A 22,869-nucleotide genomic window follows, 5' to 3' on the forward strand; every position below is an offset into this window, starting at 1 on the left:
GTGCTTGAAAGGATGCACATAACTCTGCAATGTTGGGTTGTATTGGAGAGAGTCTCAGTCTTAAATCATTTTCCACACAGTCTGTGCCTGTATTTAGTTTTCATGCTAGTGAGGGCCGAGAATCCATTCTCACATAGGTGCGTTGTTGCAAAGGGCATCAGTATCTTAACAGCGCGATTTGCCAAGGCAAGAAACTGAGTGCAGGATACTTCTGATTAAATTACATTTTCACAGAAACGCTTTTTGTAATTTCGATGAGGCTCTCTTGTTCAGATATCGGTAAGTGGACTGGAGGCAGGGTATGAAAAGGGATAACGAATCCAGTTGTTTGTGTCATCCATTTCGGGAAAGTACCTGTGTAATTAAGTACCCAACTCAATCAGGTGCTTCGCTATATCACATTTGACATTGTCCGTAAGCTTGAGTTAATTTTCACACAAAACAAATCATACAATGATGGAAAGACCTGTGTGTTGTCGTTGTTAATGCAGACAGAGAAGAGCTCCAACTTCTTAACCTGTTGAATCTATGGGGGCGCTATTTCATTATTGGATAAAAAAACGTGCCCGTTTTAAGCGCAATATTTTGTCACGAAAAGATGCTCGACTATGCATATAATTGACAGCTTTGGAAAGAAAACAGTCTAACGTTTCCAAAACTGCAAAGATATTATCTGAGTGCCACAGAACTCATGCTACAGGCGAAACCAAGATGAAACTTCAAACAGGAAATGAGCAGAATTTCTGAAGCACTGTTTTCCAATGTCTCCTTATATGGCTGTGAATGCAGCAGGAACGAGCCTGCGCTTTCTGTCGTTTCTTCAAGATGTCTGCAGCATTGTGACGTATTTGTAGGCATATCATTGGAAGATTGGCCATAAGAGACTACATTTTCCAGGGGTCCGCCCGGTGTCCTTTGTCTAAATTGGTGCGTGTTCTTCAATTGCAGGGATTTTCTCCTGGGATTCAGGACAGAAAGCACACTTCCACGAAGGATATATCACCGAAGAGATATGTGAAAAACACCTTGAGGATTGGTTCTAAACAACGTTTGCCATGTTTCAGTCGATATTATGGAGTTAATTTGGAAAAAAGTTTGGCGTATTGATGACTGGATTTTCGTTTTTTTTTTGGTAGCCAAACGTGACGCACCAAACGGAGCGATTTCTCCTAAACAAATAATCTTTCAGGAAAAACTGAACATTTGCTATCTAACAGAGTCTCCTCATTGAAAACATCTGAAGTTCTTCAAAGGTAAATTATTTTATTTGAATGCTTTTCTGGTTTTTGTGAAAATGTTGCCTGCTAAATGCTAACGCTAATGCTAATGCTAAATGCTACGCTAGCTAGCTACTGTTACACAAATGATTGTTTTCCTATGGTTGAGAAGCATATTTTGAAAATCTGAGATGACAGTGTTGTTAACAAAAGGCTAAGCTTGAGAGCTAGCATATTTATTTAATTTCATTTGCGATTTTCATGAATAGTTAACGTTGCGTTATGCTAATGAGCTTGCAGGGATAAATACACTCCTGGATACAGGTTTTTTTGGTAGCCAAACGTGATGTACAAAACGGAGCGATTTCTAATACACAAATAATCTTTTTGGAAAAACTGAACATTTGCTATCTAACTGAGAGTGTCCTCATTGAAAACATCTGAAGTTCTTCAAAGGTAAATTATTTTATTTGAAGGCTTTTCTTGTTTTTGTGAAAATGTTGCATGCTGAATGCTACGCTAAATGCTACGCTAGGTATCAATACTCTTACACAAATGCTTGTTTTGCTATGGTTGAAAAGCATATTTTGAAAATCTGAGATGACAGTGTTGTTAACAAAAGGCTAAGCTTGAGAGCTAGCATATTTATTTCATTTCATTTGCGATTTTCATGAATAGTTAACGTTGCGTTATGGTAATGAGCTTAGGTCTATAAATAGGATCCCGGATCCGGGTTTGCTCGCCGCAACTGGTTAATCATAGCCTGAATTTTGTCCCACACATTGAATATAGTTGCGGAGAGTCCCTGTAATCCTAGATTCAGATCATTCAGGCGAGAAAAAACATCACCTAGATAGGCCAGTCATGTGAGAAACTCATCATCATGCAAGCGGTCAGACAAGTGAGAATGATGGTCAGTAAAGAAAACTAAGCTTGTCTCTCAATTAAAAACGAGTGTCAATACTTTGCCCCTTGATAACCAGCGCACTTCTGGATGTTGTAAAAGCGTTACATGGTCGCTGCCCATATCCTTGCATAATGCAGAAAATACAAGAGAGTTCAGGTGCATTGCTTTAACAAAGTTAACCATTTTCACTGTAGTGTCCAAAACATCTTTCAAGCTGTCAGCCATTCCCTTGGCAGCAAGAGCCTCTCGGTGACTGCTGCTTTGTTACCCAAGTGGCGTCGGGAGCAACTGCTTGCATTACCACTCTACTATATCTCTCTGTCATGGCTTTTGTGCCATCAGTACAGATACCAACACATTTTGACCACCAAATTCCATTTGATGTCACAAAGCTGTCCAGTACTTTAAAAATATCCTCTCCTGTTTTCCTGGTTTCCAGTGGTTTTCAGAAGAGGAAGTCTTCCTTAATATCCCTTATGCACATTCCATGATCGAACGTTCTAAACACACTTCCTATCGGTTTGGCAATTTCCAGTCAGTCTAGTTGTTATCGGCGATATAACGTTACTACCACTATGTCGCAGTTTTTTACTTGGTGTCTTCAAGACTTGCCTCAAATTAATATTAATGGTGTACATTGAATTGTTAAATCAGCCTCCGAGACTCCAGCTAGCAAGAATGAAAAGGGGTTCAAGATGTATATAGGAAGCTACATAGACAACTATGAAGGTGAGTACCAAGTCAATGACAGATATGACGACAATCAGTAGCTAGCTAATTTAACTACTAACTGTAGCTAGCTAGTTACTTCGTAAAATTATGTAACGTTGACAGAATCTACCTGAGAATGTGTGTATTTTCGTTAGCTTGGTTAAGTTATGCTTGCTAGCTATATTTGCTAGCTAAAAATAATTGTTATTCATGTCTTCTACACAGTATCTAACAAAGATACATTGACATGGGGAGATCACTGTGAGGGCTGCCTGTCACAGTCCATGAGGAAGAGTGAAAAGCCGCACAGCATGAGAGTAGGGAAAGGTTACAGATAGCTATTAGGGACCTTATTAAACATCTCCTGTGAGACACTGTCATCATGTTCAAAATGTGTTGGAGACAGTATCAACGTTTAATCTTATCAGTAGATAGATATTAATGATGGGTCCCAATCCCAATTTAGAATTGCCCATTTAACAGGTTATTTGGTAAAGATCTGTTGATGCAGTGTTTGGTAATTGTGTTACTGAGACACAATGTATTCCTGTATAGTTAAGAGCCCCTAGTTAAGAAGACTAGACACTACTATGTTTATTGTTATTTATGGGCCGCATCATTCTTGTTTCTCACTTCAGTCTTTCATCACACTTATCTTCACAGATGGTGTTAAAGCACTCCGTACCAGTGATAGTGGTCCAAAGCCAATGCTCATGTGTTGCAGGAAGTGCTCTGTGCAATCATCTGGTGGCCCTTCTTTACCAGACAGCACACTACTCTCAACTAAACATTCCTGCTGCACCACCAGTTCACAGCTGCACAGACACAGATACAGAACAGCGTTGGCACAAGCCAAGAACACTTGTGAGTATATCAATATCCATTAAAAAATGCACCTGAAAAGTATTCAGCCTATGTAACAGTAAATCCTTGTTAATTAGGGTGTGAAGCCAGGGCCGGTTGGTGGGATAGAGTTCCGTAAACCTACTAACTCGTGGTCCGGTTGGTGGGATAGAGTTCCGTAAACCTACTAACTCGTAGGTCCGGTTGGTGGGATAGAGTTCCGTAAACCTATTAACTCGTGTGCTGATGGAATAAGGTAAGTTGGAGGTTCCTAGAATGGAAACATTATAGAAAACATTTTCTTGTGATTGTATCCAGATGATAAGCCTAAACAGTGGTGTCTTTACGATGTAATGACAAATGTTTGGGACAAAGACTGGGGGGAAATATATAATCTATAAATCTGTATATTTTAATTCATTTTATTTGAACTTTCGGGCTTGGGCTGTTTCTGGAAAAGTTACATGAGTCTTTGTCATAGTAATATCTCCAACCTGATGTTAAGGTTTTAAAATGTTTTGCAGAAGTTCTCTCTACAAAGCACTCAATGGATACATGCCTGACATGGACCTTCTCCGCGTCTGCCAACGTATGCCAACTTTTCTCCACTTACTGCCCCTCTTGTGACAACAATGGAAAAGTCAGCTGACGTGCCCCTGGTTGAGTCCTCCTTTGGGCCAGTGCAATGCGGCAGTGTTCTGTCCTATCAGCTTCCACAGCCAAAGACCCATGAAATTGTGAAGATTGCCGATGCCCCTTCTCCACCAATACTTCCATTAGATGGCTACAGGCTTCAGGCTTCCCAGTGTGCTTACGTCCTTCGCCATCAGGAGCAGTTCCACCTCAAGGCATTAGAGACAACCTACGAGATGTCACAAAGTTGAGGTTGCTACAAGGGAGCAGAGCAGCAGCCCGGAATGGCATCAGCTCAGGAAAATGAGAATAACATCCTCTCGTTTCCGAGAGGTTTGCCATGTCCGAGAGGTTTTCCGGGGAGAGACCTCAGCTGACCACCTAGCTGAGCGGCTGTTCAAGGGATCTGGTATGCAGACCATGAAGATGAAGAGGGGGCTAGCCATGGAGCCAGTGGCTGTACAGGAGTACTGCACACTGAAGAATGTTAACTCTCCGTGTGGCTTCGTGGTGCACCAAGATGCTCCGTGGTTAGGATCCTCTCCAGATGGAATCATATTTGATCCCAGTGTAAGACCACACTTTGGACTCTTAGAGGTCAAGTTATGCTGACTGCCCTTACCTAAAGATACAGAATGGAGAGCTGAAGTTGAAGAGATCTCATGCTTACTACTGGCAGGTGCAAGGTCAAATCCTTCTCACAGGTTGTAGCTGGTGTGACTTTGTCATCTGTGCACAGGAGGACATCCTAGTTGAAAGGATATATAAAGATCTACAGGTTTAAAAAACTATAAGAGAGAAGGTTGACCACTTATTTTTACCACTACTTGCAGAAGTGTCTCTCGCACCTGAATGGATCCCCTGCATGGGTGCCAAGTTTAGTGGTTTTATGAAAAATAAGTATTGATGTTCTTGTGAAGAAATCTACAGTAGAATAGATTTGTTTAAAAAAAATGTATTTCAGCAAATGTTCAACAGTTCAGTTAATCAATTAAACATCTCTAACATTGTATTCAATCTTGCATTCTGGCTGTACTGTGTTTACTTGATTTCTTTCCCCCACCCCTGTTACTCATTGCCTAATTAAAGCCAATTCAAGCTCCACACAAACTGATATTCACTACAACACACTACAACACAAATGATTGATACATGTCGTAGATAAACAAATGATTATTTTGCTGCTAGCAAATAAACACATGTACATTTACACTGGCTTGGCCCATGCTCTGGACCGGATCAGAGACGGCACAGTCCATAGGCAGCGCACCTTGTTCTTCATCCCCCTCAGTCGGAGCAGGAGGTTTCAGTCTTCTTTCCCAAACACCAGATCTCTTTTGAATTTGCCAGTTCCACGACAGTAATAACAACACCTCTTTTTAAGTATTGTCGCCCCCCAATTTTTCCCTTGACAAAGTCACTTTCGACGAAATGTGTACTACACAGTAAAGTTGTCACAACGTACTGCCACTAACCACCTTTTTCTGAGCTCGACATCGACTGGGAAACGATGGAAGCTCACAATACCATGACATTTGGAAGAACCTGAACACAGAGGCACTGAACAATGTTCATTAGCACCTCCTTCGCGGGGCTGTAATTTAAACGTAGTCATTGCGAACTATTTCAGTCAGAGATGCATCGACGATAAGGATAAAAACAATAGCAGAACTCGCTCCGGAAGTCATCATCCCGGTCGGAAGTAAATTAGAACGTTGGAGGCGGAATAATGCATAGAGCCTATTGACCCCCAGAAACGTGACGGACATATACCAGGAGCTGTGCCAGGCCCGCCATGTCTATTGACTCATCCAGCTGTAACGCATAGAATTCACTGGCTTGTATGGAAAGCAGGTATTGTTTCAAAACATCTCCTGCCGTGTCACTGCTGTGTTGTGAAACAGTGTTGTTTGATGAAGACATTGTCTGTATAGTTTTTTTGGGCGTTTCCCCCAGCATTGTCCCAGCCATATCCATGGCAGCAGGAAGAATTAAGTCCTCCACAATAGTATGGGGCTTCCCTGTCCTAGCTACTCGGTAGCTCACCATATAATACTCTTCTAGCCCCTTCTTATTAATGGTATCTGTTGCTTTTATATATGTGTTACTACTCGAAAGTAGTCTTTATTCTCGCTCAACATTTTTTTGATGTGTCTATGGACCCGGGCCTTACTTTTTTTAAGCCATTTATAATTTTTTCGAGCAAACGGCATGAGCAGCAGCTTTATTTGGCTACAGTCGAATTCCCGCGAGAGAGGAATGGTTAATGTGATTGGATGTTAATTATTTGACTAGGCTACCTGTATTTGACATTGTGTTGTTATTTCGCTGAACACTAGATGGTTGAATTTTATTTTGGGCAGTGAAACGAGGCTATTCAGGCGAGAGAAAAAAAACACCCAAATGTATAGCCCCGTTGGAAAATATAAATGGACTGTTAGGGGAGAAAAAAAAAGAGACAGTTGATCCGGGACAGAGAGGACTCTGGCCGGCGCTAATTCATAGGGTAATTAGTTTCTGCTGCTGTTTTCTGCTCCTTCCATTACGTGACGTCTTGATCTGCCCACGACAAGCAGGTCTAACGACCTAGCTGGGGATCTGCTTGGCAGCACAGTTGTGCAACACTTATTGCTATAATTGATTATAACTGTACATTACTGTTTCCTTTCCTCCCCTTCCACTGACCCTCACCTTGATCTCCTTGCAGGTCTCTCCGGGTTTGAACACCAGCGTTCCCTCGCTGTACTCGTAGTCGGACCCAGCATTGGCTGAGCCGTCCTCGGTCCGGTAGTCTACATAGAAGGTGCTCTCCCCCAGGCCCCCTTGACACACCACAGCCAGCCTCAGTACGCCACAGTTCTCCATACACTGGCTGTGGGTGCTCTCGAACGCCAGGCGGCTGCACTCAGCCAGGTCGTCGTCCTCGCAGACCACTTCCTCGTCTACGGCGGCAGCGCGGCGGGAGTGGTCGGCGGCGTGCCTCTTGAGCACGTTGCCGGCGCCGGTCATCATGCGCGTAGCCTGGATGCGGTAGAAGGCGCGGCTCTTCTGTTGATGGAGGAGGGCGTAGTAGTTGGCAAGATCTACCAGCTGATCCAGCTCCTTGTCCGGAAACTTCTGCTTCAGCTGCTTCAGGATGCGGATCACCTGGGGGCAGAGGAACAGGGGGTGAAAAAGAGGGACACAGACACAAACTTTCTCTCTGTGTCGAGGTTGTGTAACTTTTGTAGGTTCAGCACATTAGTAGCTCTTAATAGTCTCCTTTGCTTGAGTGTGTTTGTATGTGTGGTTGAGGTGAGTATCTACAGTATGTGGGTGTTCATGAACTGCCTGAGTGTGTCCTCTTCATCTCTTTTTACTCTCTCTAACCCTACTGTGCCTTTATATATTCCTGAGAGGGCCTATGTACATGAACGGGATGAGTGTATCCTTTATAACTCTTCATCTCTCTCCCTCTCCATACTGTACCTGTATCCCTCTTTCTCTCCCCCTGATGTACTTAAATCCCTCTAACAGCAGGTCTCTCTCTCTCTCTCACCTCCTTGCGGCTCTCGTCCAGCTCCTTGGTATTCTCTACGGTCACCATGGTGCTGTTGGAGTTGGGCAGGTAGGCCACGGTGCCCGCCGCATTGTTGGCCCCATCCTGGAAGTTCTCACTGGGCATCATTCCCACCCCCCCTCCACTCTGAGGGAACTTTCCGTCCATAATCATCTCGAAGCCTTTCGGGGTTGTGTCCCCCTCAGTCTCCACGACGATGCCGTGCTTGTCGGCGCGGTAACGCTTGGCCATGTACTTGTAGAAGAGCAGGCGTCGGTCGGCGATCCAGGCCAGGATCACACACACTGGGAAGTAGAACAGGGTGACCAGAGCCTCCCACACCTGAACACACACACACAAAGACAGGGGACCATTACAAGACATACATCCAAACTGGAAGGGGGTTGATTGTTTGGTTACACACACACATACAGTATCTATTCACATTTGCTAACACACACACACACAAAAGTGTACCTCCACTACTCCGGGTGAGATGACAGAGAGGATGAGGAAGAGCCAGATATAGGCGAAGATACTCCAGAAGGCTGTGATGAAGAACACACGCAGGTGTTTGATCTTCCTGGTCTCTCCTTCAGGGATGACCCACACACAGATGGCGATGATCACAAACATGTTGAAGGCAGCGCTGCCCACGATGGTGCCAGGGCCCAGCTCACCCGCCTCAAACCCGTGCCCACACACCTAACACCGGGAGACAGAGGAGAGAGACTTTTGAAGAACTTTTCCTTTTGGAGAACTTCTGTGCAGTATAAATCAAAAAGGTCATGTCATAAAAAGGCCAAATGTTATGTTGGTAAGATTTGACAATAACTTTAAAGTAGATATCCGTTTCTTTTGTCATTTTCAACTTCATTCCAGTACTAGTATACACTGCAACACTGATTTGTTGTCGCTGGGGGGAGAGTTTTTGATGTGACACCCACTTATGAGTTGTGCTCGGGGAGTCTTTATGACACGACACCCACCTCTATGACAGACAGCAGGATCTCTGGGGCGGAGGAGCCTAGAGCCATCAGAGTCAAGTTGGACACAGTCTCGTTCCAGATACGTACAGTGGCCACAGATGTCTCACCGCTTGGCATGGTGATGGTCACCTCCTTCTCCTGCAGGACAGACAGAGAGGGGTCTCACACACACACATGAATGCATACATACACACACATGCGCTCACACACAGGTCATCACTCTATTCCACCCATACCATTCCAGTATCTCACACATATCTTAATCTCATCTAGCCAGTTACTGTAAAAAAACAACTGCTCATAGGCCAGAGATGGTAGTGGGAGTAGTAGTGGGAAGCTACAGATTTCTTTCTTCTCCACATATAAGCATGACGGATGGTATTTACAGTATCCTACCATCAGGGAGGATGCAACCCTGACTCCCTGACAGAAGGGAAGGGGACAATCTGTTATTCTAATCTAGTGATGGGGGGCTATGGAGAAGTTTTATTAGTCGTATGTAAGGGATACACATGGTATACAACGTCCTACAAAATGCTGACTTGCAGGTTCCTTTACATTGACAGTGACCTTGATATGTAGGGTTGGTTGATTTTACTGAAGTGGGCTAAGTCAGGGTCACAGTGTTTCTTGGTAGTCTTAAAAAATCTACTTTCAAACAAAAGTATAGACCTCACACACACATGGTTATGGGCTTAAAAAAGAAGACATCTGTACCATGTCAGATATAGAGTTGAAATCTATTCAATTTTGAGATTGCATCCCAGTATTACCCCTTATATCATCACAGCAGACTGAAATGTAACAAAACCGTTTGATATAGAAACCTGATGTTTATTAATGATGAAATTATAAAAAATATGAATAACATTCCACCCACGAGGCCACTAACTCATTTGACTCCCAGAAATGGCTACGCCATCCCTCAATCCGCATCCCTCCATATCCCCATCCCTCCATATCCCCATCCCTCCATATCCCCATCCCTCCATCTCCCCATCCCTCAATATCCCCATCCCTCCATCTCCCAATCCCTCCATATCCCCATCCCTCAATATCTCAATATCCCCATCCCTCCATCTCCCCATCCCTCAATATCTCAATATCCCCATCCCTCCATCTCCCCATCACTCAATATCTCAATATCCCCATCCCTCCATCCGCCATCCCCATCTCACCATCCCTCCATATCCCCATCCCTCAGTATCTCAATATCCCCATCCCTCCATCCGCCATCCCCATCTCGCCATCCCTCCATATCCCCATCCCTCCATATCCCCATCCCTCCATCTCCCCATCCCTCCATATCCCCATCCCTCCATTTCCCCATCCCTCAATATCTCAATATCCCCATCCCTCCATCTCCCCATCCCTCAATATCTCAATATCCCCATCCCTCCATCTCCCCATCACTCAATATCTCAATATCCCCATCCCTCCATCCGCCATCCCCATCTCACCATCCCTCCATATCCCCATCCCTCAGTATCTCAATATCCCCATCCCTCCATCCGCCATCCCCATCTCGCCATCCCTCCATATCCCCATCCCTCCATATCCCCATCCCTCCATCTCCCCATCCCTCCATATCCCCATCCCTCCATTTCCCCATCCCTCAATATCTCAATATCCCCATCCCTCCATCTCCCCATCCCTCAATATCTCAATATCCCCATCCCTCCATCTCCCCATCACTCAATATCTCAATATCCCCATCCCTCCATCCGCCATCCCCATCTCACCATCCCTCCATATCCCCATCCCTCCATATCCCCATCCCTCCATCGCCCCATCCCTCAATATCTCAATATCCCCTTACCTCCATCCGCCATCCCCATCTCGCCATCCCTCCATATCCCCATCCCTCCATCTCCCCATCCCTCAATATCTCAATATCCCCATCCCTCCATCCGCCATCCCCATCTCGCCATCCCTCCATATCCCCATCCCTCAATCCCCATCCCTCCATCCGCCATCCCCAACTCGCCATCGCCAAATATTTTCCTAAACCTCAACTTCTAAATACTCTCCTGCAACCCGCCTCACCCAATGTGACGTGGATCTGCTTTTTCTAAAGTATTTCTATATACTTCGGATCTGGAATCCCTCAACTGAAGCTAGCCAGCTACCTACCGACCAGCTATCAGCTGGCAAACCATTGCTAGCGGTCATCAGCTAACCTTTAGCTCGGAAAGCTCTCGCCAGTTCGAACAACGTGACTCAAACCAGAGCATAACGGACCTATTTCTCTCCATTTCCCCGGATTCCTACCGCAAACTCTGAACATTTTCATCTGGATCTTCGCAACTAGCTAACCGCAATCCCGGGTGACCACTCTTGGCTAGCGTTTCCATCCCGGAGCAAGCACCAATTAGCCTGAAGCTAGCCCGGCCAGGGCTCCTGTGCTACCACCGAAGCCCAATCCTGGGCTACAATATCCGGACCCCTTCTACTGCCGGTACGGGGCACAGAACCCCGCCGATCCTCTACGACTGGAATACCGACATAATCTGCCTGATGATTCCAACAGGCCCCTCAGGCGCGACGCCCGCTGAAGGCCCATTCTGTTAACCTGCTAGGCCTAGAGCTACTTGGAACCCTACTAACTCCACGACTGGTCTATCGACGTGACTGCACGAAGAGGAAAAAACAGACTTACCCCCATCGCGACGTCCCCCAAAGGCTAACTTGCTAGCTCCGGTCTACTAACTGCTAGCCTGCCTGCCCTTGCCTGCTAACTGCTAGCCCCTGCTAACTGCTTGCTTGCTAACCCAATCTGCTAACTGCTAGCCCCTGCTAACTGCTTGCTTGCTAACCCAGCCCCGGTCTGCTAACTGCTAGCTTGTTTAGCCCCGGCCTACTAACTGTTAGCGTGTTAGCATCGGCCTGCTAACTGTCTGAATCGCCATGTTCCCAGTCAGCCCAACCACTCACTGGACCCATATGTTCACTTGGCTACGCATGCCTCTCTCTAATATCAATATGCCTCTTCCATTACTGTCCTGGTTAATGATTACTGTCTATTTCACTGTAGAGACTCTAGCCCTGCTAAATATGCCTTAACCATGTTGTTCCACCACCTACATATGCGATGACATCACCTGGTTTAAACATCTCTAGAGACTATATCTCTCTCATCATTACTCAATGCCTAGGTTTACCTCCAATGTACTCACATCCTACCTTACCTTTGTCTGTACACTTTGCCTTGAATCTATGCTATTGTGCCCAGAAACCTGTTCCTTTTACTCTCTGTTCCAAACGTGCTAGACGGCCAGATCGTATAGCATTTAGCCGTACCCTTATCCTTCTCCTCTTCTGTTCCTCTGGTGATGTAGAGGTTAATCCAGGTCCTGCAGTGCCTAGCTCCACTCCCCAGGTGCTCTCATTTGTTGACTTCTGTAACCGTAAAAGCCTTGGTTTCATGCATGTTGACATTAGAAGCCTACTACCTAAGTTTGTTTTACTCACTGCTTTAGCACACTCTGCCAACCCGGATGTTTTAGTCGTGTCTAAATCCTGGCTTAGGAAAACCACCAAAAACCTCCATCGCTAACTATAACATTTTCCGCCAAGATAGAACTGCCAAAGGGGGCGGTGTTGCAATCTACTGCAAAGATAGCCTGCAGAGTTCGGTATTACTATCCAAGTCTGTTACCCAAACAATTCGAGCTTCTACTTCTAAAAATTCACCTTTCCAGAAACAAGTCTCTCTCTGTTGTCGCTTGCTATAGGCCTCCCTCTGCCCCCAGCTGTGCCCTCGATACCATATGTGAATTGATTGCCCCCAATCTATCTTCTGAGCTCGTGCTACTAGGTGACCTAAACTGGGGCATGCTTAACACCCCGGCCATCCTACAATCCAAGCTTGATGCTCTCAATCTCACACAAATTATCAATGAACCTACCAGGTACAACTCCAAATCCGTAAACACAGGATGACATCTATGAGGGTGCCCAAGTAACTCGCCCTCCAAATACACCTCTGCTGTTTTCAATCAAGATCTCAGCAATCACTGCCTCATTGCCTGCATCCGTAATGGGTCTGTGACCAAACGACCACCCCTCATCACTGTCAAACGCTCCCTAAAACACTTCTGCGAGCAGGCCTTTCTAATTGACCTGGCCCGGGGTATCCTGGAATGACATTGACCTCATCCCGTCAGTAGATGATGCCTGGCTATTCTTTAAAAGTGCCTTCCTCACCATCTTAAATAAGCATGCCGCATTCAAACAATTTAGAACTAGGAATAGATATAGTCCTTGGTTCACTCCAGACCTGTCTGTCCTTGACCAGCACAAAAACATCCTGTGGCGTTCAAATCAAATCAAATCAAAATTGATTTGTCACATACACATGGTTAGCAGATGTTAATGCGAGTGTAGCGAAATGCTTATGCTTCTCGTTCCGACAATGCAGTAATAACCAACGAGTAATCTAGCTAACAATTCCAAAACTACTACGTTATACACATAAGTGTAAAGGGATAAAGAATATGTACATAAAGATATATGAATGAGTGATGGTACAGAGCGGCATAGGCAAGATGCAGTAGATGGTATCGAGTACAGTATATACATATGAGATGAGTATGTAAACAAAGTGGCATAGTTTAGCTCACTTTTTAAAGTATTCCAAGTATCAATTTTTATTTTTAAGAACTAACTTGATAGTTTATTGACTTGGTGGTTGGTGCCCTTTGAAATCCTGGAATGTCCAAGTTATTTTTGAATATGTATTACATAAAGATGCAGTAGATGGTATCGAGTACAGTATATACGTATACATATGAGATGAATAATGTAGGGTATGTAAACATTATATTAAGTAGCATTGTTTAAAGTGGCTAGTGATATATTTTACATCAATTCCCATTATTAAAGTGGCTGGAGTTGAGTCAGTGTGTTGGCAGCAGCCACTCAATGTTAGTGGTGGCTGTTTAACAGTCTGATGGCCTTGAGATAGAAGCTGTTTTTCAGTCTCTCGGTCCCAGCTTTGATGCACCTGTACTGACCTCGCCTTCTGGACGATAGCGGTGTGAACAGGCAGTGGCTCGGGTGGTTGTTGTCCTTGATGATCTTTATGGCCTTCCTGTGACATCGGGTGGTGTAGGTGTCCTGGAGGGCAGGTAGTTTGCCCCCGGTGATGCGTTGTGCAGACCTCACTACCCTCTGGAGAGCCTTACGGTTGTGGGCGGAGCAGTTGCCGTACCAGGCGGTGATACAGCCCGACAGGATGCTCTCGATTGTGCATCTGTAGAAGTTTGTGAGTGCTTTTGGTGACAAGCCAAATTTCTTCAGCTACCTGAGGTTGAAGAGGCGCTGCTGCGCCTTCTTCACGATGCTGTCTGTGTGGGTGGACCAATTCAGTTTGTCTGTGATGTGTACGCCGAGGAACTGAAAACTTACTACCCTCTCCACTACTGTTCCGTCGATGTGGATAGGGGGGTGTTCCCTCTGCTGTTTCCTGAAGTCCACAATCATCTCCTTAGTTTTGTTGACGTTGAGTGTGAGGTTATTTTCCTGACACCACACTCCGAGGGCCCTCACCTCCTCCCTGTAGGCCGTCTCGTCGTTGTTGGTAATCAAGCCTACCACTGTTGTGTCGTCCGCAAACTTGATGATTGAGTTGGAGGCGTGCGTGGCCACGCAGTCGTGGGTGAACAGGGAGTACAGGAGAGGGCTCAGAACGCACCCTTGTGGGGCCCCAGTGTTGCGGATCAGCGGGGTGGAGATGTTGTTACCTACCCTCACCACCTGGGGGCGGCCCATCAGGAAGTCCAGTACCCAGTTGCACAGGGCGGGGTCGAGACCCAGGGTCTCGAGCTTGATGACGAGTTTGGAGGGTACTATGGTGTTAAATGCTGAGCTGTAGTCGATGAACAGCATTCTCACATAGGTATTCCTCTTGTCCAGATGGGTTAGGGCAGTGTGCAGTGTGGTTGAGATTGCATCGTCTGTGGACCTATTTGGGTGGTAAGAAAATTGGAATGGGTCTAGGGTGTCAGGTAGGGTGGAGGTGATATGGTCCTTGACTAGTCTCTCAAAGCACTTCATGATGACGGAAGTGAGTGTAGTCGTTTAGCTCAGTTACCTTAGCTTTCTTGGGAACAGGAACAATGGTGGCCCTCTTGAAGCATGTGGGAACAGCAGACTGGGATAGGGATTGATTGAATATGTCCGTAAACACACCAGCCAGCTGGTCTGCGCATGCTCTGAGGGCGCGGCTGGGGATGCCGTCTGGGCCTGCAGCCTTGCGAGGGTTAACACGTTTAAATGTTTTACTCACCTCGGCTGCAATGGAGGAGAGTCCGCATGTTTTGGTTGCGGGCCGTGTCAGTGGCACTGTATTGTCCTCAAAGCGGGCAAAAAAGTTATTTAGTCTGCCTGGGAGCAAGGCATCCTGGTCCGTGACTGGGCTGGTTTTCTTTTTGTAGTCCGTGATTGACTGTAGACCCTGCCACATACCTCTTGTGTCTGAGCCGTTGAATTGCGATTCTACTTTGTCTCTATACTGACGCTTAGCTTGTTTGATTGCCTTGCGGAGGGAATAGCTCATGTTCCGGTCACCTTGCCCTGATTAAAAGCAGTGGTTCGGGCTTTCAGTTTCACGCGAATGCTTCCATCAATCCACGGTTTCTGGTTTGGGAATGTTTTAATCATTGCTATGGGAACGTTCTGCATTAGCATCGAATAGCCCCTGTGATATGAAACTTTTCAGGGAAGTTATGAACAAATATACACAGGCAGTTAGGAAAGCTATGGCTAGCTTTTTCAAACAGAAATTTGCATCCTGTAGTATGAACTCAAAAACGTTCTGGGACACTGTAAAGTCCATGGAGAATAAGAGCACCTCATCCTGAGGCTAGGAAACACTGTCACCACCGATAAATCCACTATAATTGAGAATTTCAATAAGCGTTTCTCTACGGCTGGCCATGCTTTCCACCTGGCTACCCCTACCCCGGCCAAATGCCCGGCACCCTCCACAGCAACCCGCCAAAGCCCCCACCATTTCTCCTTCACCCAAAAACAGATAGCTGATGTTCTGAAAGAGCTGCAAAATCTGGACCCCTACAAATCAGCCGAGCTAGACAATCTGGACCCTCTCTTTCTGAAATGATCTGCCGAAATTGTTGCAACCCCAAATACTAGCCTGTTCAACCTCTCTTTCGTATCGTCTAGATTCCCAAAGATTGGAAAGCTGCCGCGGTCATCCCCCTCTTCAAAGGGGGTGACACTCTAGACCCAAACTGCTACAGATCTATATCTATCCTACCCTGTCTTTCTAAGGTCTTCGAAAGCCAAGTTAACAAACAGATTACTGACCATTTTGAATCCCACCATACCTTCTCCGCTATGGAATCTGGTTTCAGAGCTGTTCATGGGTGCACCTCAGCCACGCTCAAGCTCCCAAACGATATCATAACCGCCATCGATAAGAGACATTACTGTGCAGCCGTATTCACCGACGTATTTTCGACTCTGTCAATCACCATATTCTTATTGGCAGACTTGACAGCCTTGGTTTCTCAAATGATTGCCTCGCCTGGTTTACCAACTACTTCTCTGATAGAGTTCAGTGTGTCAAATCGGAGGGCCTGTTGTTCGGACCTCTGGCAGTCTCTATGGGGGTGCCACAGGGTTCAATCCTCGGGCTGACTCTCTTCTCTGTATACATCAATGATGTTGCTCTTGCTGCTAGTGATTCTCTGGTACACCTCTACGCAGACGACACCATTCTGTATACGTCTGGCCCTTCTTTGGACACTGTGTTAGCTAACCTCTAAACGAGCTTCAATTCCATACAACTCTCCTTCCGTGGCCTCCAACTGCTCTTAAACCCAAGTAAAACTAAATGCATGCTATTCAACTGATCACTGCCCGCACCTTCTCACCTGTCCAGCATCACTACTCTGGACGGCTCTGACTTAGAATACGTGGACAACTACAAATACCTAGGTGTCTGGTTAGACTGTAAACTCTCCTTCCAGACTCGCATTAAGCAACTCCAACCAAAATTAAATCTAGAATTGGCTTCCTATATCGCAACAAAGCATCCTTCACTCATGCTGCCAAACATACTCTCGTAAAACTGACCATCCTACCGATCCTCGATTTTGATGATGTCTTCTATAAAATAGCCTCCAACACTCTACTCAACAAACTGGATGCAGTCTCACAGTGCCATCCGTTTTGTCACCAAAGCCCCATACACTACCCACCATTGCAATCTGTACGCTCTCATTGGTTGGCCCTCGCTTCATACTCGTCGCCAAACCCACTGGCTACAGGTTATCTACAAGTCTCTGCTAGGTAGCCCCGCCTTATCTCAGCTCACTGGTCACCATCACAGCACCCACTCGTAGCATGCGCTCCAACAGGTACAGTGCCTTGCGAAAGTATTCGGCCCCCTTGAACTTTGCAACCTTTTGCCACATTTCAGGCTTCAAACATAAAGATATAAAACTGTATTTTTTTGTGAAGAATCAACAACAAGTGGGACACAATCATGAAGTGGAACAACATTTATTGGATATTTCAAACTTTTTTAACAAATCAAAAACTGAAAAATTGGGCGTGCAAAATTATTCAGCCCCCTTAATTTAATACTTTGTAGCGCCACCTTTTGCTGCGATTACAGCTGTAAGTCGCTTGGGGTATGTCTCTATCAGTTTTGCACATCGAGAGACTGACATTTTTTCCCATTCCTCCTTGCAAAACAGCTCGAGCTCAGTGAGGTTGGATGGAGAGCATTTGTGAACAGCAGTTTTCAGTTCTTTCCACAGATTCTCAATTGGATTCAGGTCTGGACTTTGACTTGGCCATTCTAACACCTGGATATGTTTATTTTTTAACCATTCCATTGTAGATTTTGCTTTATGTTTTGGATCATTGTCTTGTTGGAAGACAAATCTCCGTCCCAGTCTCAGGTCTTTCGCAGACTCCATCAGGTTTTCTTCCAGAATGGTCCTGTATTTGGCTCCATCCATCTTCCCATCAATTTTAACCATCTTCCCTGTCCCTGCTGAAGAAAAGCAGGCCCAAACCATGATGCTGCCACCACCATGTTTGACAGTGGGCATGGTGTGTTCAGGGTGATGAGCTGTGTTGCTTTTACGCCAAACATTACGTTTTGCATTGTTGCCAAAAAGTTCAATTTTGGTTTCATCTGACCAGAGCCCCTTCTTCCACATGTTTGGTGTGTCTCCCAGGTGGCTTGTGGCAAACTTTAAACAACACTTTTTATGGATATCTTTAAGAAATGGCTTTCTTCTTGCCACTCTTCCATAAAGGCCAGATTTGTGCAATATACGACTGATTGTTGTCCTATGGACAGAGTCTCCCACCTCAGCTGTAGATCTCTGCAGTTCATCCAGAGTGATCATGGGCCTCTTGGCTGCATCTCTGATCAGTCTTCTCCTTGTATGAGCTGAAAGTTTAGAGGGACGGCCAGGTCTTGGTAGATTTGCAGTGGTCTGATACTCCTTCCATTTCAATATTATCACTTGCACAGTGCTCCTTGGGATGTTTAAAGCTTGGGAAATCTTTTTGTATCCAAATCCAGCTTTAAACTTCTTCACAACAGTATCTCGGACCTGCCTGGTGTGTTCCTTGTTCTTCATGATGCTCTCTGCGCTTTTAACGGACCTCTGAGACTATCACAGTGCAGGTGCATTTATACAGTGACTTGATTACACACAGGTGGATTGTATTTATCATCATTAGTCATTTAGGTCAACATTGGATCATTCAGAGATCCTCACTGAACTTCTGGAGAGAGTTTGCTGCACTGAAAGTAAAGGGGCTGAATAATTTTGCACGCCCAATTTTTCAGTTTTTGATTTGTTAAAAAAGTTTTAAATATCCAATAAATGTCGTTCCACTTCATGATTGTGTCCCACTTGTTGTTGATTCTTCACAAAAAAATACAGTTTTATATCTTTATGTTTGAAGCCTGAAATGTGGCAAAAGGTCTCAAAGTTCAAGGGGGCCGAATACTTTTGCAAGGCACTGTATATCTCACTGGTCACCCCCAAAGCCAATTCCTCCTTTGGTCGCCTTTCCTTCCAGTTCTCTGCTGCCAATGACTGGAACGAACTGCAAAAATCTCTGAAGCTGGAGACTCATATCTCCCTCACTAGCTTTAAGCACCAGCTGTCAGAGCAGCTCACAGATCACTGCACCTGTACATAGCCCATCTGTAAACAGCCCATCTATCTACCTACCGCATCCCCATACAGTATTTATTTATTTATCTTGCTCCTTTGCACCCCAGTATCTCTACTTGCACATTCATCTTCTGCACATCTACCTTGCCAGTGTTTAATTACTATATTGTAATTACTTCGCCACTATGTATTGCCTTAACTCCCTTATCTTACCTTATTTGCACTCACTGTATATAGACTTTTTGTTTTCTTTTGTTCTACTGTATTATTGACTATGTTTTGTTTATTCCATGGGTAACTCTGTGTTGTTGTATGTGTCAAATTGCTATGCTTTATCTTGGCCAGGTCGCAGTTGCAAATGAGAACTTGTTCTCAACTAGCCTACCTGGTTAAATAAAGGTGAAATAAAATTACAAATTAAAAAATCCCCATCCCTCCATCTCCACATCCCCACAAATCCCCATCCCTCCATCTCCACATCCCCACATATCCCCATCCCTCCATCTCCACATCCCCACATATCCCCATCCCTCCATCTCCACATCCCCACAAATCCCCATCCCTCCATCTCCACATCCCCACAAATCCCCATCCCTCCATCTCCACATCCCCACAAATCCCCATCCCTCCATCTCCACATCCCCACAAATCCCCATCCCTCCATCTGCAACCCTCCACCCGTATCCCTCCATCCACATTCCTCCATCCACATTCCTCCATCCCTCCATCTCCACATCCCCACATATCCACATCCCTCCATCTCCACATCCCCACATATCCACATCCCTCCATCTGCAACCCTCCATCCGCATCCCTCCATCCACATTCCTCCATCCACATTCCTCCATCCCTCCATCTCCACATCCCCACATATCCACAATTCTCCATCTGCAACCCCATATCCCTCCATCCGCATCCCTCCATCCACATTCCTCCATCCCTCCATCTCCACATCCCCACATATCCACATCCCTCCATCTGCATCCCCATATCCCTCCATCCGCATCCCTCCATCCGCATCCCTCCATCCACATACCTCCATCCACATTCCTCCATCCCTCCATCTCCATCCCTACATATCCACATCCCTCCATCCCTATCCCCATATCCCTCCATCTGCATATCTCCATCCCTCCATCCCTACATCCCCATATCCCTCCATCCGCATCCCTATATCTCCATCCCCATATCCCCATCCGTCCCTATATCCCTCCCTCTCCATATCTCCATCCTCGCATCCCCATTTTCCTCCATCTCCCCCATCCCCATATCCATCCATCCCCCCCTCGCAGAGAGCCAGCATAAAATCCAGACACTCTCATAGTGTGCTTAGGCTTACATTACAGCGCAACAGCCCCCCTGTTACAATACACTCCAAATTAGGCCACTGGGGTGGTCTAAATCCTTCCTAATGGATGAACTTCTGGAAATTACTCTCCTGATAGATGCTCTTATTGTGAACTTACGAAAAATGGTGTGCAATTTGCTCGGTCAGAGAGAAAATTTTAAAAGGGATTATGAACAAAGATGTTGAACACATGGTTGGCTTTAAAGAGGACAATATTACAAACAGATAACTAGTAAATTCACAATGGTGTTCGATGGCCCAACAAACTGAAATGGATTAATAACTCATGAAAAAAATTATTAACTGCCCCAGTTAATTGATTATTTAATGGATTCCAAGGCTAGAATCTATTTCAGTTTCTTGTCAGCAGAGAAATCCAATTCATAACAATGTCAAATTGTCTGGACCAATTATCTAAAGCTTTAAATCAGATGGAATCAATAATTCACTAAGTCTCATTATTTTCCAATTGTTTCGTTCTGAACAGAACCACTATTTTTTGGGTCGCGTTCCACTGGTCCGACCAGCAAAGCTTTGAAAAGTACCTGTTTATATAATTATTTTCTGTTCCTTTTTTTAACTAGCATTGAAAATCCATTCTTCTCTAATACAAAATCTCTCCCCATTGTCTTTTTTTTTCTAAGATTTTAGTTTTTTAGTTTTAACAATACAAAACATACACATGCAAACGACATCAACGACATCACACCAACATCAACTACATCAACTACATCACACCAACATCAACTACATCACACCAACATCAACTACATCAACTACATCACACCTGCCCTGACGAACATGCTCACAACCCCATCTCCAGCGCCCGCATCATTCTCCGCCACATGGCCTCAAATTGCACCATTTTGTTTCTCTCCGTCGCCTGCGCGCTCTCTCCCCATCTTCTGAATCACGCTGAAACGTCAGTAGGTTACAGTAGCCTATGCTTCGGAGGGGGAGAGGCAGGTAGCTTACACACTGCCAAAAAAAATCGGCTGGCAGGCAGGCAGACACTGGAAGAAGTTTCTGAGTGACAAAGTGAGGGCTTTGCATAGGCACTTTGTTGCATTTTTTGTGGGACTAGAAAAACATGCCCGGTATGTAAAAGAATGCTATTAACCGGTTCCCATGCTTTTAAAATAATGGTTCTGTTCCGGAACAGTATCTATCCCTGTCGTTCCTGGTTCTGTTTCTGTTCCTTGAAAATGTTTGTAATTTTCCAGTTTTCGGTTTTGTTCCCTGAACTGGTTCCAACCCATGGTTAGAATCTATTTCAGTTTCTTGAGTCAACAATATCTCTTGTCAGCAGATAAATCCAATTCATAACAATGTCAGAATATGAACCAATTACCCAAACTTTAAATCAGATGGAACCAATAATTCAATACACTAAGTCTGCATATCAGGATGTGTTTCAATGAACATACTGTAAATACTGGAATTCCATACGGGCCCAAAGTCAGTCACTACAAGAAATGTGAAAACCCAAACATAGAAATAACACGTTAATTTGAGCTGTCTGTGGTAACACCGCAAAGCAAGGTGGCATTTCTGGAGAAAGAAACTGTTATGTCTATCACCCCTGCAGAGGCGAGTTTTACAATGACTTTATCATATAATGTTCAACCTGTTTTGATGTTCACTGTGTTAGAGTGACAGATAATGTAGTCTAGGGAGAGGTGAGAGAGGAGAGCCAACCACTGGGTCTAAGAGTGGGAGAGCTCTCTCTGTAAAAATACAATCTCTTCATTCTATTTCTATGTCATTTCCATTATGTGGTGAATGACAACTCTACATAAACACAGTCTATCATATGGGTCAATCTATCACACAGTACCAACCTGTGAGGTTATGACCTCGATAGAGGCCATGAAACGGTCTGCGATGATGGACACTCCCAGGAACATGTACATGAGACAGGTGAAGTAGACCACGGCCCTGGCTACCTGGTCACCCAGCCCGGGGCCCAGGGGCTTCCACACGGGCAGCAGGGTGCCCGGCCTGCACACCACCGGCTGCGAACACTTTGAACTGCTGCCCAGCCCCGTGCTGCTGTTGCTCCAGAACTCCGGAGACATGGAGGGATAGGACATGGTGGAGATGGAGCGGTTCTCTTCCTCTCCTACTCCTCCTCCTCGTAGAGACTCCAGGGCGCAGGGTGAAGGAAGGGGGAGGAGGAGGAAGAGGAGGAAGGGGACGGAGGCAGAAAGAGAGGTGGGGAGGAGTGCCATGGTGGAGAATGCCGGGGGAAGAGAGGGATGAGGTGGACGAAGAGAGAGACGAGGAGAAGATGCCAACGTGGCAAGGAGGGGTAGGACTAGCTCACCTAGGAGGAGAGAGAGATGGATAGAAGAGTAAAGAGAAGAGAGAAAAGAGAGAGAGAGAACAATACTTGGTTAGATGTTGGGTGTAGCCAGCAGCAAACATACACCAGCCTTTCATGGACCTGTAAATAAATAAACCATCTACCTCAAAATCAGTTTCAGTTATTTTTTACGAAATTAAAACTGA

General features: G+C 45.3%; 1 protein-coding gene across 1 annotated transcript in view; it reads right to left on the reverse strand.

Moving 5' to 3' along the window:
* Nucleotides 1-22,615, reverse strand: part of LOC139386093 (sodium/calcium exchanger 2-like) — a 45,689-nt gene extending 23,074 nt beyond the window's left edge. Inside the window, exons 1-5 of the mRNA XM_071131516.1 lie at nucleotides 22,200-22,615; nucleotides 8,839-8,976; nucleotides 8,327-8,554; nucleotides 7,850-8,191; nucleotides 7,003-7,458 (exon numbers count right to left, since the gene is read on the reverse strand). Of these exons, the coding sequence (XP_070987617.1) occupies nucleotides 7,003-7,458; nucleotides 7,850-8,191; nucleotides 8,327-8,554; nucleotides 8,839-8,976; nucleotides 22,200-22,589 (1,554 nt within the window). The 5' untranslated portion in view covers nucleotides 22,590-22,615. The remainder of the gene's footprint in view (nucleotides 1-7,002; nucleotides 7,459-7,849; nucleotides 8,192-8,326; nucleotides 8,555-8,838; nucleotides 8,977-22,199) is intronic.
* Nucleotides 22,616-22,869: the final 254 nt, after the last annotated feature.

The sequence above is a fragment of the Oncorhynchus clarkii genome, chromosome 27 (assembly GCF_045791955.1).
Source record: "Oncorhynchus clarkii lewisi isolate Uvic-CL-2024 chromosome 27, UVic_Ocla_1.0, whole genome shotgun sequence".
Lineage (NCBI taxonomy): Eukaryota > Metazoa > Chordata > Actinopteri > Salmoniformes > Salmonidae > Oncorhynchus > Oncorhynchus clarkii.